The sequence below is a fragment of the Onychomys torridus genome, chromosome 5, assembly GCF_903995425.1.
Source record: "Onychomys torridus chromosome 5, mOncTor1.1, whole genome shotgun sequence".
Taxonomy (NCBI): Eukaryota; Metazoa; Chordata; class Mammalia; order Rodentia; family Cricetidae; genus Onychomys; species Onychomys torridus.
Genome location: NC_050447.1, coordinates 131,300,493 through 131,316,922, shown reverse-complemented (window position 1 = coordinate 131,316,922; position 16,430 = coordinate 131,300,493). Strand labels below are relative to the sequence as shown.

Here is a 16,430-nt window from a genome sequence, read left to right as displayed (position 1 = left end):
CTAACTGTCAGCTGAAGGGACACTCCACACATCTGTTGCCCTGTTTTATGACTTGACTTGGATGGCTTTGCAGAGGCTCCCAGAGCCCTGAACTTTTAAAGTTGAGGGGATACACACCTAAAGCACAGCAAGCATATGCAGTAAGGAATTCCTTGTGCCCAGGATGGTTACGAGGCCATGGAGAGGAAAACAAAGACGCAAACAACTGCTAAGTTGTTTCTCTTGAGAGTTCATATTCCAACTGGGAAGACAGAAATATAAGAAAACCGAATCCCAAAAGGACATGAAGAAGACAATGATGAGCAATGTGGTAAAGCTATACTGTTTACATTATTTACACAAATAGTGCAGAGAGGTCATCCGGGGAAAGCTGTGTCGATGCTGCTGCCATGGTGGACTGCAATCACAAGTTGAATTTTGATAGGACATTACTAGGTGGAGAAGACAAAAGAGTGAGGAAACTATTAGCAGAGGGCAGAAGCCCATTATTAATAAACAGTGAAGCCATGGTAGTATATACCTGTACCCTAGCAATTGGGAGACTGAGGTGGACAGATGGCTGCAAATTCAAGGCAAGGTCTAGGCCAACTACATGGTGAGGTGGGTCTCACAGAGAACAGCTTCTGTTTAGTGTGGAGTTCTGTAGCAGATAACATTGACAACACTCTCTGCACAATACATCCAGGTGGAACACAGTTGTGTGTTCCATTTGGCCCTGTAAGCTTCTCTTTGGCTTTCTTTAGTATAGTTTTGAAGTACACTCTGCTCTCACAGCATGTTTTAAAGCCAAGATTAATATTCTCAAATAAGTCTGCCAGTAGCAAATTCATGGAAGGAGATTCTAAAGTGACCCAAGACATGAAAAGGCATGGAATAGCTTGCTATCTTGATGTCTTTAAACTTGCTTAAAATTATTTTCTCTTTTTACAGTAATTATTTTTCTAATTATATTATTTACAAAAAGTGATAGACTTTAGATTATTTTAGTAGCAAATTGCCCAACAATTCACTGAAAACAGAACACTTTCATTTTTTGATGAAATCCAAAAATTAAGAATGATATATTTGAGGCTGGGCAGTGGTGGTACACGCCTTTAATCTAGCACTTGGGAGGCAGAGGCAGGCAGATCTCTGAGAGTTCCAGGCCAGCCATGCCTACACAAAGAAACCCTGTCTTGAACCCTGCCCCAACCCCCAGAAGACCCCAGAAGTTGAAAGTCTCTTAGGATTGGAGAGATGGCTCAGCAGTAAGAGCCCTTGCTGCACTGCCAGAGGACTAGAGTTCAGTTCCCAGCAACCATTTCAAGTGGCTCACAACATCTTGTAACTCCAGCTCCAGGGGAACTTGTGTCATCTTCTGGACTCTGTGAGTACCTGCACACATGTGGCATACACACAGAGACATATACATAAATATAAATTAAAATACTAAGTCCAAAGTCTTTTAACTATGGGCTTCTGCAGAACAAAGTTACACACTGTCTTACCCCAGAAGAGAACTAGGGCATGTAAACACTTAACAATGTAAATCTAGATCCTGTAGCTCACATCTGGCCCCTGGGGCTCACTCACTGTCACTTTCCAACTCCCAAAGGCTTGAACAATCTCATTGCATCATCTCTGCCATCCATAGCACACACAGTGTGCCTGGTGGGCTTGTGCCTGCTCAGCTGTGCACTTGCCATTGTTCTTGGCAGACATCCACTACAACTGAGGGTACACCTTCATCGATGAGCTCTCTTGGCCTTTCTTCGGGGACTTTTTGTCCCTGCCACATGGCACCAGACTTCACCCACTATGATTCCTGCAATCTTGCATCTCTCATGCTTTCCAAACCAGTACTTTGTGGGAACTTTTGTAAACTGTCAAGTTTGGCTGTCAATGTGAGACATAGCACTGGCTGCCTTTGAGCTGCTGACTCTGAGCAGATACTTCCTGCCACTTTGGGGAACATACTTCATTCAGTGGTGTGACCTCTAGTTAATCACAGCAGATTCTCAGCCCCAGCTGATCAGACATTCTTACTCCATGTCCTACATGGCCCCATCCCAAGGCTTACTCGAATCTTTGCTTCCCTCTGACCTCACATCCCAGGCTCCATCGTCTGAATTTCTCTTAGCATTCCTTGCCCACAGTATGTTTTTATTAAGCTCTGAGTAGCCAACAGCTTTTTTAGCCCACAGTTTAAGGTCTTCTCCATTCTTCTCAAAACAGTGTGGTCAGGTTGAACATAACCAACAGCCCACTTCTCTGCTACCACTTTTTGTTCTGGTTTCCTTTCTGTTGCTGTGATAATATACTCTGACTGAAGGCAACTCAGGGAAGGAAAAGGTTTATTTCAACTCTCGGGCTCCCAGTCCTTCACTGAGGGAAGTCAGGCAGGAACGTGAGCAAGAACTTGAAACAGAAACCATGGAGGAACATTGCTTGTTGGCATGCTTCTGGCTCATGCTGAGCTCCCTTTTGTATACATCCCAGAACAGCAGTCAGCTGGGTCTTCCTGTATCAATCAGCAGTCAAGACAGTTCCACAAAGATCTATTCACAGGTCAGTCTTGTCTGGGAAACCCCGTGGCTGAGATGCCCTTCTCAAGTGACTTTGGCTGTGTCTAACTGGGACATCTACTCTGCTGTGGAACTGAGAACTAGCTCTGTCTCTGACTTTAGTTAGGGTGCCTGTCACCCCACTGTCCTCCTCACTTAGCAGTCTCTGCTGACCACTCTCCTACTCCCCACCTTTAGGTTGTCAGGTTTTTTATCTTGCTCAGAAAATGATTCATCTTCATTTTTCTGACGAGGCTTATTTTATTTTATTGACATGATGCTTTCCACTTCTGTCCATGTTGCTGCAGACTCAACACTGTAGAGCACTCTAGTAAGTGGTATACAGGAAGGAAATAGAATAACCTTTGTGTCTAGTCTGTCTTTCCAACTTTAGTTCCTTCTCTTATGATTAAACATTCACTTATCCAAAATGTACATATAACACAATACTTGTGAGGGAGCTTTTGTTAGTCTTTCGTTTCACTACCTTGTTGAAAGGAGTGTGTTGTCTAAAACATTTAGAGACCAGTGCTGTAGGCCTTGTTCTCTATGAAGCTGTTAGAAAAGTAGACCTTTAGGACTCACCCGGACTGGTTGTCTCAGATCTTTATCACTATCTTTAGTTCAGAGTAATGGTAATATACAGTGACAGTTCCTCATCACCACTTACCTTGAGTTGGAGGGACCCACAACCACATGGCATGCTTCATCGTATTTCTACCTTTCACTCTTACAATTTCACTGTGGGGTGTGTGTGTGTGTGTGTGTGTGTGTGTGTGTGTGTGTTTGTGTGTGTACGTACAATGTATACTTACATGTGTATGCATGCACATGCTTGTATGCTGTAGCACATGTATGGAGGTCAGTGGACAACTAGGGAGTTGGTTCTTTATTTCTGACATGTGGATTCCAGCGTACAAACTTAGGTAGTCAGGCTTTGCAGCAAAAACCTTTACCCACTGAGCCCTGGCCCTGGCCCATGTGCAGCAGTTATTTGGAGTGGATAGTCCTTAGGGTTCTATACTTATAAGACCTCATATTTCTTAGCAGTTCCTTGACTTACATCCAAAACTATGGAAACTAAAATGATACTAAATAGGTCTCAGCAAACTTTTCTTATTTTTGATAAAATATAATCTGAGTATCAATTGAAAAGTCAGATGTATTCTCTTTAGATAACTCACTTCTTTTTCTAGGTTCCTTTTATTCATTCACTTATGTACCTTTCAAAAGTATTTAAGGTGGTTTTTTCCTCTTAAAAATGTGATTGTTGGGGCTGAAAACATGGCTTCAGTGACTAGGACCTGAGTTCAGTTCCTAGCACCCACACTGAGCAGCTCACAGCCACCTGTAATTCCAGCTCCAAGACAGACAATATTCTCTTCTAGATTCTGCAGGGCACCTGCACTCACATACCAGACAATACACAATATACATAATTTAAAAATTAATCTTTCTTTCTTCCTTTCTTTCTTTCTTTCTTTCTTTCTTTCTTTCTTTCTTTCTTTCTTTCTTTTTTTGTATGTAGAGCTGAGGATCAAACCCAGGGCCTTGTGCTTGCTAGGCAAGCACTCTACCACTGAGCTAAATCCCCAACCCCAAAATTAATCTTTCAAAATATGATTATTTTGTTTATTTTGGAACAATTATAATCAAAGGGTGGTCAGTTACTGCACAGAGAAGTGGCAATTGAATATTTTCACACATTGCTCTTCCAGAAGATTTTATAAGATGGCTTTTTAAAGTAATATATTTGACTTCCTGCTAGGTGAAGTCATTATCTGATTCTTGAGCTAGAAAAAAAGAAAAAGGAGGTCTGGGAGTCACTAGCAACTCTTAGGAGTGGTGAGGAAATGGAAATTTTTTTTTTTAATTTTCATTAACACATTCAACAATAGTAAGTTTAAATTATGTGATAAATACTGTGCTCAGCAGCAAGGATGTGAGTATGGGTCAGGCAGTCTTCCTGGAGAAGCTTGTTTTAGGTGACCTCAGTGCAGATATAGGAGACAGACAATAGAGTCCAACTCTCCATTGCCAGGGATTTGGGTTTCTCCTGCTTTCTCCCAGATAGCATGAATTTGGACAACTCAAAGGACTATTTTGTCTTCTGACACAAACAGTATATTAACTGATGTTATAGTGCCACCATTTAAAATAACACATCATTGTAACAAGAACTGCTAAATGGTCTTTCAGTTAAAAAAAAAAACCCAGTACCAGATATTGGGGTAAATGCTGAAAGATCAGAGAGACAAAGGAACAAGCCACAGCCACCACCTCTCACCTCACCAACTCCTCAGCCTGAAAAGGCCTCTGGCTGAAAGGGGTTCCTTAGCCAAAGAGCCTTCAGTTCCTGCTCCTCAGCCTTACATAGCTTTCTCCGCCGAGCCATCACTTCCTGGGATTAAAGGCCTGCGCTTCCCAGTGCTGGGATTAAAGGCACGTGCCACCACTGTCTGGCTCTGTTTCTCTCCTAGACAGAGTCAATCTCATATAGTCCAGGGTGGCTTTGAACTCAAGAGATCCAGACAGACCTCTGCCTCCTGAGTGCTAGGATTAAAGGTGTGTGCCACCACTGCCTGGCATATATGTTTAATCTAGTGGCTTGTTCTGTCCTCTGATCTTCAGGCAAATTATATTAGAGTACACAGTATATCACCACACTTCATAGGAATCTTTTTTTTTTTTCTGAAGGGGGTTGAAATAGGGTCTTGTTATACAGCCCTTGAACTCATGATTCTCCTGCCTGAGCCTTCCAAGTACTGGGATTTTAGGCACAGGCTTCTATGGCTGGTCCATTTCATAGGAATGAAATGTTCCAGTTTGTCGGGCCCTGCTTACTTCTGTCATCTATGTTGCATTTCCTCCAGAGACTCTTCTGGTCACTGTTCTCAGTTGCTGGCTCCATGTGCAAGCGTCTCTTCCCTTTGCCCTCGCACTCTTTGGAGGTCTCCTTAGTGGAGAGTCTACACTTAAATGCACTTTAGGAATATTGGAAGGAGATGACAGTATTGCAACTTGTGTGAGCTGAGGCCATGTGCAGGTGTATCCTTTGGATTAGGTAATCAATATTTGCTGCATAGCCTTGGAACACTGTGGAACTCACTTAGCTTTTACATCTTCTATTTTGTTATGTAATGTTTATGGTGAAGATTTGATGATTCTGCATTGTACAATGTCAGGTGATACATCATACAGCTTAGCCAAATCACATACTCTGAATGAATCCTTAACACCAGTGAGAGTCTAAGGGGATAGTGCTGTAGATGGAGGTTCCATCACATGTTAAGATCTGAGCTAAGCATATGACAGAATTCAGGTTATACCTTTTCTTAAGATGAATGCTCTCTGTGGTCTCTAGGAAGAGCATCTTCTTTTCCAACTTGAAGAAGGAATAGAAGCCTTGGAAGCTGCAATTGAATTTGAGAATGAAAGCATCCAGAGTCGCCAGAACTCACTTAGAGCATCATTCCAGAATCTCTCTCAGAGTGAAGCTAATGTCGTGGGGAAACTAGTTTGCCTAAATCTTACGGAGATTAGAGCTATTCTTTTCAAATATTTCAATAAGGTATGTTTCCAAGGAACAACACTTTCCTTACAAGAAATGGTCAAGGTACCATTATTTATAGTAAACTTTTAAAGAAAGTGAAAGATTGAAAGATTTGGTGGTATAACTTTAATTTATAGCCTTCCTTATTATTCCTTGATTCTAAATTTAAATGCTGTTCATAAAAAGTCTAGGGTCCTTCGAGTTTTCCTTCCTCCATTGCTGTGAGTAGACTACACTTGTGCATTTCTCATCGTGATGCAGGAGCTGGTGGAGATGAGGAGGTGCATGGTGGCAGTGGCAGCAATGGGCGTGGTCAATCTGAATGTGCTTAGTCAGATCATCTTACAAAAATTGGCAGTCTACTGATAGAAATATTTTGTGTCATTGAGAACTATGTTCACATTTTCTCTAATGTTTTTTCACTTAAAATATATATCCTGAAGAATGGCTTTTCCCTAAAAAATATATTGAATTAATGAGAGTATCCAACTGTTGATACAAAGTTAGACAAAGACTTTTTCAAGGTCTATTTGTGTGAAATCAAAAGTGAATGAAAAGCTCAGCATAGTAATATACCACCTTTAGTCCCAGCACTCAAGAGGCAGAGGCAGGTGGGTCTCTGTTAGTTTGAGGCCAGCCTGGTCTACGTAATGAGTTGCATGCAGGAGAGCCAGGGCTACATAGTGAGATCTTGTTTCAAAAAAAAAAAATGAAAATCTGAGGCTTGTGTATCAATCAGTAGTCAGTAGCTATCACTGATGAGACTGTATTTTGTTGGCTTGTGGCCTAGGCTTGAAGCAGAGTCTCTGATTGCATCCTGAGGGCTCCTAGCCCAAGGCCACTGTGTAGAAGTGGGTGCTGTTTTGGGGATGTCATTTGAGATTCCTGTTGGGTTCTACTGCACAGACACTGTCCACATTGCTCTGCTTCCTACAGCACAGCAGACCTCAACAGACATATGCATGGCCTCAAGTGGAACCTCTGTGTCAAAGGTCAAAATGTTCTTCAACTTAAACAGAGTAAATGTTGCAAGAATAAAAACATACCCCAGTGTCCTTATGGACTAGAGAAACAGTTATAGAATATAGAAACAGTTATAGTCAGGCATGGTGGCACATGTCTATACATTCCTAGCATTTAAGAGGCAAGTTCAAGGCCTGCCAGTAAAAACCTTGTCTCCAAAAGAAAAAGCAAGCAAGAAAGAGAATCATAAAATCTGAATGCAGTGATCTTAGCTAAGAAGTTTTAGAGTGGTAACTATGAGTGCAATATTGTATTGAAAATGAAAATATTACCAATTCAAAATTCCAACAAATTCAAAAAGTTGTTAGGCTATTTTATAGTTATATTTTAAAGCATTTGCCTAGGCATCCAACACCTTTTCAAAGGCACTGAAGGTGTTACTGAGGTTGAGTAACCCAAGAAAACTGGACTGATTTTTGTGTTAGGCTATGTAAGATATTCTTAAAAGGCAAAAAAATGTCTTTGATAGGTGATTAATTTGCGAGAAGCTGAACGCAAACAACAGCTGCAGAATAAAGAGATGAAAGTGAAGGTTCTGGAACTGGATAATATGGTCCATGAGTTAGAGTCTGCACTGGAGCATCTGAGACTGCAGTGTGACCGAAGACTGACCCTCCAGCAAAAGGAACACGAACAAAAGATGCAGCTGTTGTTACATCACTTCAGAGGTAACCCCTTGGGTGTCAGCTGAGGTGGGATTGCTGAGGAAGGAAGCCAGGCCAGAATGGGATCTCCCAGTGTGTGTGCATAGCTACTGCTTACAATCTTGACCTTCACATGTGTGGCCACCACGCTTTGTACCTGCTCCCAGGCACTCAGACCTCCTCTCGCCCTGTTGGTTTGTTAGTCTGCCTCTTGTCTGGAAATGTAAGACAACTTCTGGCTTTTCCATGTGCAGATGAAGTGACAGGTTCTGTTGTCATTCCTGGTTTTATTTCTTGTTATAATTTTAGCTGAGTTATATCATAGGTCAAAATTGATGGATACATGATACTATAATATTATTAATGACCAGCAGCAGTTCAAAAAGATTCTGGTGTAGAAAGAGAGCTATCACACAGTCTGGCCTCATGTTACCTGAGTACATGGCTGGTATCCAAACAGGTGCTGTGGCAACACAGTCTTGCCAGCTGAGTCTCCTTCGGCTCTCATTCCGGCTGCGTAGCCCTGAGGTTCCTGAATACAGAGCTGCAATGGGTGAAAGGGATTTGAAAGAAGCAGAAAATTGGAAAGCATAAATTTGGGTCCCAAGGAAACAACAGTGAGCTAATTTTACAATGTTAATGTAACTTTGCCTAACGAACAGGATTTCCCTTGGCAGGGTCCCTTATACTACTGTGTCTAAATATGTCCTGTTCCTTCTGTAGTTAGTCTAACAACTCTAAAGTGATAACTGAATGGAATTCCTTGTTTTTGAGATGGCTAGGATTACATAGCAGTGAGTCACAGCTCAGTTGGTGGAGTGCTTACAGATCATGCGTGAAGCCTTGGGTTCTGTTCCTAGCACCTCTTATTCTCATGATACTATGTCTCAAAAAAAAATCAATAAAAACCAAATTGTTCCTATAGTTATGCATGCAGATTATACATAATAGCTATAATTAAAATTACTAACAATTTGAGAATTTTCTAATTTCAACTGTATTTGTATGGGAAACAAAGCTGATAGGCTATGTGGCTTTTGGTTGATTGGCTTTTTTGGTTTTGATGCTGAAGACCAGACCCTGGGGCCTTGCACATTAGTCATGCATTCTACCATTGGAATGCTACTGGTTTGAAGTAATTTTTAAAGATAGATGATGGGTTAAATAAGATAGAAGGATGGCAAAAGAAGATTGAATACCAATAGAGTTACATTTTATATGTGCTGTACGAAGGAGGGCATAGCTCTGAAAGTGTATTTTATGAAGGTCAGAAAACTGGATTTTATCATTATAGAACAATGGTACACATTCACAATATTAACTAGAAGTCATAAGTTACCTGGAACAACAACCAAAGCTCCCCACTCCCATTCTGTAGTGTTTTTTTTCTTGTTATTTAATCTTTCTAGGCTCTTTTTTCGTTTGTTTGTTTGTTTTTTGTTTTTCGAGACAGGGTTTCTCTGTGTAGCTTTGCACCTTTCCTGGAACTCACTCTGTAGCCCAGACTGGCCTTGAACTCACAGAGATCCGCCTGGCTCTGCCTCCCGAGTGCTGGGATTAAAGGCGTGCGCCACCACCGCCCAGCTCTAGGCTCATTATTAACAGCTTTTCTTTCTTTTTTTTTTTAACTGTATATTTCTTGGGCCTATAAACCCAGGCATATAACTTGCCATATATCCACAGTCCCTAATACAAGCTTGAAATAATATATTAACACAGATGATTGGTAGAGTTCTACACATTTGAGTTGTTTTTTAAGAAGAATGCCCATTTGATAAGGTTTTTTAGTAGTAATGGCAAAAAATGCTGAGTTGTGAGCAGGAAGTGGCAGGCAGAGAGTAGGTAAAGAAGGAAATGAAGGGATCGATTCTTTGAAAAAAGTTTTATAGCCAAAAGAATCCATATTGTGCTGAACAAATCCCTTCAGGTAACAGATATGTATAACATGCTTCTGACCCTTTAAAGTCAGTCTGGAGCTGTGCTAAACTATAATTTTGAATCATTTATTTAAAGCCAAGGTTAAATGTAAATTTTTGCTTTGTAGAGCAAGATGGAGAAGGCGTTATAGAAACCTTAAAAAAATACGAAGATAAGATCCAACAACTGGAAAAAGATCTTTACTTCTATAAGAAAACCAGCAGAGATCTTAAGAAGAAACTGAAAGAGACTGCCCGAGGAGCATCACCGTGGCAGCTCTCATTAGCAGAGCGTAAGGCTTTGAGTGCCACCTGCCATGCTAACCCTGCCTCCCCTTCCCAAATGTCTGCTGAGGTCCTGCCTGACCATAGTGAGCACTTCCCAAGTGACAAGGTTGTTTAGGGGAGGTACTTAACTTGTCTCAGTAGACAAACAGTGTTTCCTCAGTTTGTACATAAGACAGACCCCGTGGGGAGTGCTGGGAACATGAACACGTGTATGTGTGAAGAGAATGGTCATGTTTTTCTTATCTTTCGTTTTTTGTTTTGTTTTTTTGAGACAGGGTCTCTCTGTATACCCCTGGCTGTCCTGGAACTCGCTCTGTAGACCAGGCTGGCCTCGAACTCACAGAGATATGCCTACCTCTGCCCCCTCAGTGCTGGGATTGAAGAGGTGCACCACCACCACCACCACCATCACCCCCTGGTGATCACTTTTTTTCTTATGGGCAAGGCTTTATTCATTATGGAAGATATTAAAATCAAATTTGAAAATGAAAGTATAATATACCCAAAGTATTGTTTTAGAAGAATATATTAACTCCAAATAAAGGTTGTCTCAAATCATAGCTTGTGGTAGTATAAAGGCTGCACTTAGTTCTTCCTTGTGTGGTGAATTAATGAATTCAGCCTCTTCCCTCTTGAACTAGGAGTGTTGCACCCCACCCAAGCTCAGCAAGTATATACTCTTAAGGTTTAGCCTTAGTGCAGACTCGTAAATCTGCCCTGGAGTTTATCAGTATGAACAGTAGCTACAGACTTGTTAACCTTCTCTTATTGACCATTAAGGAATGTATTTGATTTTCAAACATTAAAAATGTGGAAAACTTAAATGTATAAGTGTAGTAGGGGATCTCTCCAGGTGCCACCAAGCCCCCATGGTCCCACAACCCACATATAAAATAACCATTCAGACACTTATATTACTTATAAACTGTATGGCCGTGGCAGGCTTCTTGCTGTCTAGTTCTTCTATCTTAAATTAACCCATTTCTGTTAGTCTATAAGTTGCCACGTGACTCGTGGCTTACTGGTACTTTACATCTTTCTTGTCATGGCAGCGGCTGGCTCATCTCTCTCCTCCGCCTTCCCCTTCCCAGACTTCTCTGTTTGTCCCACCTATACTTCCTGCCTGGCTACTGGCCAATCAGTGTTTTATTTTAACCAATCAGAGCAACACATTTGACATACGTGTACATCCCACAGCATATAAGCTATGCTAAAATAATACATAAACTGTAGGAATGATTATTTTTACTAATTGCCTGCTATGTGACAGTAGCTTTTGCTATCCTTGACTGTTAGCCGTTAGGGCAGCCCTATCACTTAACTGTTACTTTCCTATGTTATAAGAAAGTAAGCCTTCTGAGTACCATAAACACTGTACAAAGGAGATGCAGTGGTTGCTCTTGCCATAGACCTAGACCTACATGGCGGCTCACAGCCACCTGTAATCCATCTCCAGAGGGTCTGAAATCCTCTGGCCTCACATAAACATACATGCAAACACATAATAAATAAATGAATCTTTTAAAACAAGACTTTAAAAAATTGTTCAAAGTAGAATAGTACAAGTGAAAGTAAGGTCAGTCCTAAGGTGTGTCCTCCAGAAATTTAAAAACATGACCAAATTCAAAGATATTTCCTTGTATAATCATTAAACATACATATGTAAAATTAGTCCCTTCATAATAGAACAGTTACCATAACAAAATACTCTGCAAAGGTCAGAAGCTCCTGGAAAGTAATACGTTATTCCTTTTTATAAGACCTCAAAATAGGAGGGCAATCAATATTTCTGAAATAACTTGACCCCAAATTTAAAAGTTAGGAAGTTTATAGAAGAAACACTTAAGCTTATTTTTAAAAATAATTTCTATGACTAAAGAATATTAGCCAACCATATTCTAGTTTATAATTCAGGGTTTAAAACAACTGACTTTGTAAACTTTGAGCTTGATCTCTGGTACTGGGGAAACCAAGCAGAACTTATTGTGAAGCTTTTTCAATCCCTCCAAACCAGAAGAATGGACTAGGTGCTTGCACAGGTCTTCACATGGAGGTAGGACAGACACAAAGCTGACACTAAGCAGTGGTTCCTGAAGTTTGCTGTGCGAGCTTTCTAGTCACCAGTCAGCTTTAACACTCCTGCCTGTCAGTGTCTGCTGAATGGAGCCAGTTCTCTGAGCAGTCGTACACGAGACAAAGACATGTGAGGCCCAGACTCAGACATGCCCACTGGGTTTCTTCCCATTGTCATTTATGTGTGTGAGCATGTGGGCGGGGTGAGGGGTCAGAGACACAACTTGCAGCAGACAGTTTGCTCCCTTGATAATGTAGGTCAGTTTAATGGCAACCTCCAGGTAGAGGGAGAAGGTAAATGAAACCTGTGTGGGCTTGAGTACTGCCAGGGTACAACCTGTGTTTAAATTTTGACTTCACAGGACTAAAAGGTGTAATAAACATTTGACATCACATGTTAAAAGTTGGCAACTATTTTATCACTACTATGTGATAAACCATAAGCAAGTTTTGTATATTAGATATGTTATAATTGAAGACTTTTGAGGTTTTAACTTTCCAGTCACTCTGAATCATTCACTGAAGGGGGCTATACTCACCAAAGGTGTATGCCCTGACCTCCATTCTGATAGCAGAAGTTGTGGTACATATCACAGACTACAGATGGATAACAGAATATTGCTATCATGCTAGGGGCCAGCCAAGACCAGGTTTTCATACATGTATGAGATGATGAGTGCCTGGAGGTAAGGGCAGAACAAGCTTAACTTGGCCCGGACTTGGAATTAACCAGTTACAAGCCAAGTGAAGAGAGATGTCAAAATGGAAAGATGGCTCACTGGTCTTGCAGAGGACCCAAAGTTCAGTTCCTGGCACCCATGTCAGGTGGCTCATAACTGCCTGTTAAGTCCAACTTCAGGGGATCTGACAACCTCTTCTTGCCTCCTCGGGCACTGCACACATGTTATACCCGTACATACATGCAAGCAAAACACTCATATACATAAAAATAAATAACTCTTCAGGCTAGAGAGGTGGCTTAGCAGTTAAAAGCACTGCCTGCTCTTTTAGAGAACACAGTTTGGTTCCCAGTACCCACATGGCAGCTCACAGTAGTTTCCAGCTCTAGTCCCAAAGCATATGATACCCTCTTTTGCTCTCCGCAGGCATCATACATATGCATTAGGTGTGCAGACACACATTCAGGCAAACACCATACACACAAAATAAAACAGTGAATTGCATTAAATTAACTATTTTTAAAAGATTTCAGAGACACACCAAGTACTCAGGTTTCTAGAGAGTACCAAAATCTCTACATGATTTTTCAACTTAAGTGAGTTTAAAAAAAAAAAAAAAATCTGTTATTTACATTTCAAGAAGTTTATAAATGAATCAAGATTGATTCTTAGTCACACATCTATTTGAAGAAGTCATTAAGCAAAAGTCTGAAAACATTGTATATGTTCAATCATAATGCTGTAGTTTGTTAGGATGTTGTAGCTAAAGTACCTGGTTTTGAGATGATTTGAGGTGATTGCTTTTGTTTTGTGTGGATTCTCCTTAGACCGTGATGCTGGAGATGGAGTCCTGAATCCAGAAGAGGCGGCTGTGCTTTCTGAAGAACTAAAATGGGCATCTAGAACTGAAAGTACAAAACTGAATGGAAGAGAAAGAGAAGTAGACAGTTCTTCAAATAGCTTAAAAACTGAACCACTGCTGGCGCAGACTCTGGAAGGTAGCCCAGACTCACTTTCAGCCCATGGCTTGTTAGCACCCTCCAGTGGCCAAATGTTGACCAATGCCAATAAACCAGAGGACCATCCCTTCATACCACCTCAGAGTCCACCACCCTCCCAATTTCAACCTGTGGGAAATACAGGGCAGCTTCAGGGTGTCAAGCCTGTCAAACTGTGTCGCAGAGAATTACGTCAGATTTCTGCCTTGGAGCTGTCATTGCGACGCTCCAGTCTTGGAGCTGGGGCCCGGTCTGTAATTGCTGATTCCCTTGAAGGACCTGGGGAAACCTAGTGACTTCAAAGCATAGGCATTGGACAATAAAACTTTTAATTTAGTAAATATGTGAATGGTCCCTTTTTCCAACTTACAAAATGAAAACTCAGGGTCACCAGCTTTTTCCCAGGATACAGGAAAAGGGGGGTTGATGGTACTCTTGTGTACTATAGTGTGTTTTAGGGTTTTACTATTTCATAAATGCATTTTTGAATGCTTGGTACATTGAACTATTTCTACTTATATAAGTGTATTTAAGTTCTTTTCCAGGAATATTTGCTTTACTTTTTAAGTACATTTGAAGAACAAAACTAAGACTAAAACACTTTTCAAATGTATATTATTCTATATAAATAAAGGGATATTATAGAAATACATTATAACCTTTAAGTATTGGAATGTTAAAGTATACATATGTTGCTATTTTTTTTAGCTCCAGATAAATCTCAGTTGTGCCAGAGTTACCTATCTACTGTGTTGTTTGGTAAGATGAATATGTTTGCCAGAATTAAGCCTGAGGGCCAAGGGTACAATCACAGTTGTTAGGATCCACAGAGGTGGCACATCAGCCTTAACTCTAACATGGTACCTTTCATTTCTATAGTTATATATTCTTTGTTTGATAATACAATAGAATGCAACTTTCACCTTTATCTTGCCCTGTGCATTTCACATCCCTCTTATATGATGACAGAATTGTGAGAAATGTCTGCAGCTCCAGGAACAGGACAGGGAACCACACAGAGTAACATAAAACATTCCAGCATTCTAAGGAGCAACCTGGCCTTGTGGAGTGTGGGTAATGCATGCATCTGATAGGCTGAAAGTTGAGGCCTGACAACCTCAGCTTTCCATCTTGGAAGACCTGATGGCGCTGGGATGTAAATATGTACATGAAATCTTGTTCACATTTTTTCCCTTTAAGTTTTTCTGGTTCAATTAAATGAGCAATTAGTTCTTTCCTGCTATATCTCTCTAGGTAGGCAACATCTCATTATAATGCCCTGAAATACTGTTTCTTTTCCAAACTTTTTATGTGTAAGCCAAGGTTGGTTTCTGTTTTGCTTTGTTTTGTTTTGTTTTTGACTAAGTTGTGTGGAGCCAGTAGCTTACAGGTGCTTACTCAGTTCCCACTAAATTCTCTTGTCACCTACTTCCTTGCTGAGTTCATTTTTTAAAGTGTATCTATGTTTACACACACACACACACACACACACACACACACACACACATTATATCATATATTAGTCTCGTGGCAAAAAGTCAGTGCCTTCAACTAAACATAAGTTATATGTTAATCTGGGTGTGGTGGCACACGCCTTTAATCCCAGCACTCTGGAGGTAGAGGCAGGTGGATCTCTGTCTGCCTGGTCTATATAGTTAGCCCTAGGACAACTAGGACTACATAGAGAGACCTTGTCTCAAAAAACAACAATTATGTAGTAGTAAATATCTTTTTATTAATGAAGGTCTTAACTGTAAATTCCTTTAAGAATAAATAACGTGCTATGCCTCAGTAAGTAATTCATATAATTATGTGTTTTGATGCTAGAATCTCTTGCCCAAGGAATTAAAACATTTACTGTACCTGTGGAAATATAAACCTTGTTTTCACTAACAAAGCAACAGAAGTTATATAAAACTACAGTGATTTCAAATGTGAATTGATTGCCAAGTAACAAATCTATGCTTTCCCCGTTTTTGTTAAACATTTCATTTGTATCTTGTATATGCTTTGATAGATTTTATTCACATACTCAAACATATATAATGTTCCAAACATGTAATTTAGGTTTGAACAATTCATTCTAGTTAGGTCAGTATGCTTACAGAGTAATCAAAATATAAGGTACCTCCTCCCCAGTGCAAACTCAGCTCCACTTTCCATGGGGGTGTGCATGTATTTGCCTGCTCATGCATATTCACTATGCATGTGCCTGTGGAGGGCAGAAAAGGAAGTTGGGTTCTTTCCACATAATTTTTTGGAAAAGAGTTTCTCACTGAACCTAATCACTATTTAGACTAGGCTGGCTAGCCAGCAAGCACCCAAGAGCACCTGCTTCTCTGCCCGCCCTGCCTCGCCCTGCCCTGCTCCTGCAATGCTGGGGTTTATAGACCCCACCACACCTAGACTGAACTCAGATCCTCATGCTTAAGCAGCAAGCATTTGACTTCCTGAGCTATCTCCTCAGCCTGACTTTCTCAGTGTATATAAAATCGAGGGTTTTGTTTGGTTTTGTTTTTTCAAGACAGGGTTTCTCTGGGTAGCCCAGGCTGTACTGGAACTCACTCTGTAGACCAGGCTGGCCTGGAACTCAGAGATTCATCTGCCTCCCTAGCTGGTATTAGAGGTGTGTGCCACCACCTCTGAGCTTATATTAAACTCATGTGTGTTCATTCTCACATTTTCCACATGCAACAGAATATTTAAAGGGAG

The 16,430-nt window shown here is 40.7% G+C and overlaps 2 protein-coding genes across 4 annotated transcripts in view; one reads left to right on the top strand and one right to left on the bottom strand.

Moving 5' to 3' along the window:
• The window catches only part of Kif27 (kinesin family member 27), a 101,465-nt gene extending 87,119 nt beyond the window's left edge, over positions 1-14,346 (top strand). For all 3 annotated transcript variants that reach the window (XM_036188365.1, XM_036188363.1, XM_036188364.1), the window contains 4 exons: positions 5,908-6,114; positions 7,589-7,787; positions 9,808-9,972; positions 13,548-14,346. In XM_036188365.1, the coding sequence (XP_036044258.1) occupies positions 5,908-6,114; positions 7,589-7,787; positions 9,808-9,972; positions 13,548-14,011 (1,035 nt within the window). In that variant the 3' untranslated portion in view covers positions 14,012-14,346. The remainder of the gene's footprint in view (positions 1-5,907; positions 6,115-7,588; positions 7,788-9,807; positions 9,973-13,547) is intronic.
• Positions 1-16,430, bottom strand: part of LOC118584695 (translation initiation factor IF-2-like) — a 39,200-nt gene that overhangs the window by 7,061 nt on the left and 15,709 nt on the right. The window contains exons 3-4 of the mRNA XM_036188936.1: positions 13,493-13,625; positions 8,197-8,307 (exon numbers count right to left, since the gene is read on the bottom strand). The gene's annotated coding sequence lies outside the window, so the exon portion shown is untranslated. The remainder of the gene's footprint in view (positions 1-8,196; positions 8,308-13,492; positions 13,626-16,430) is intronic.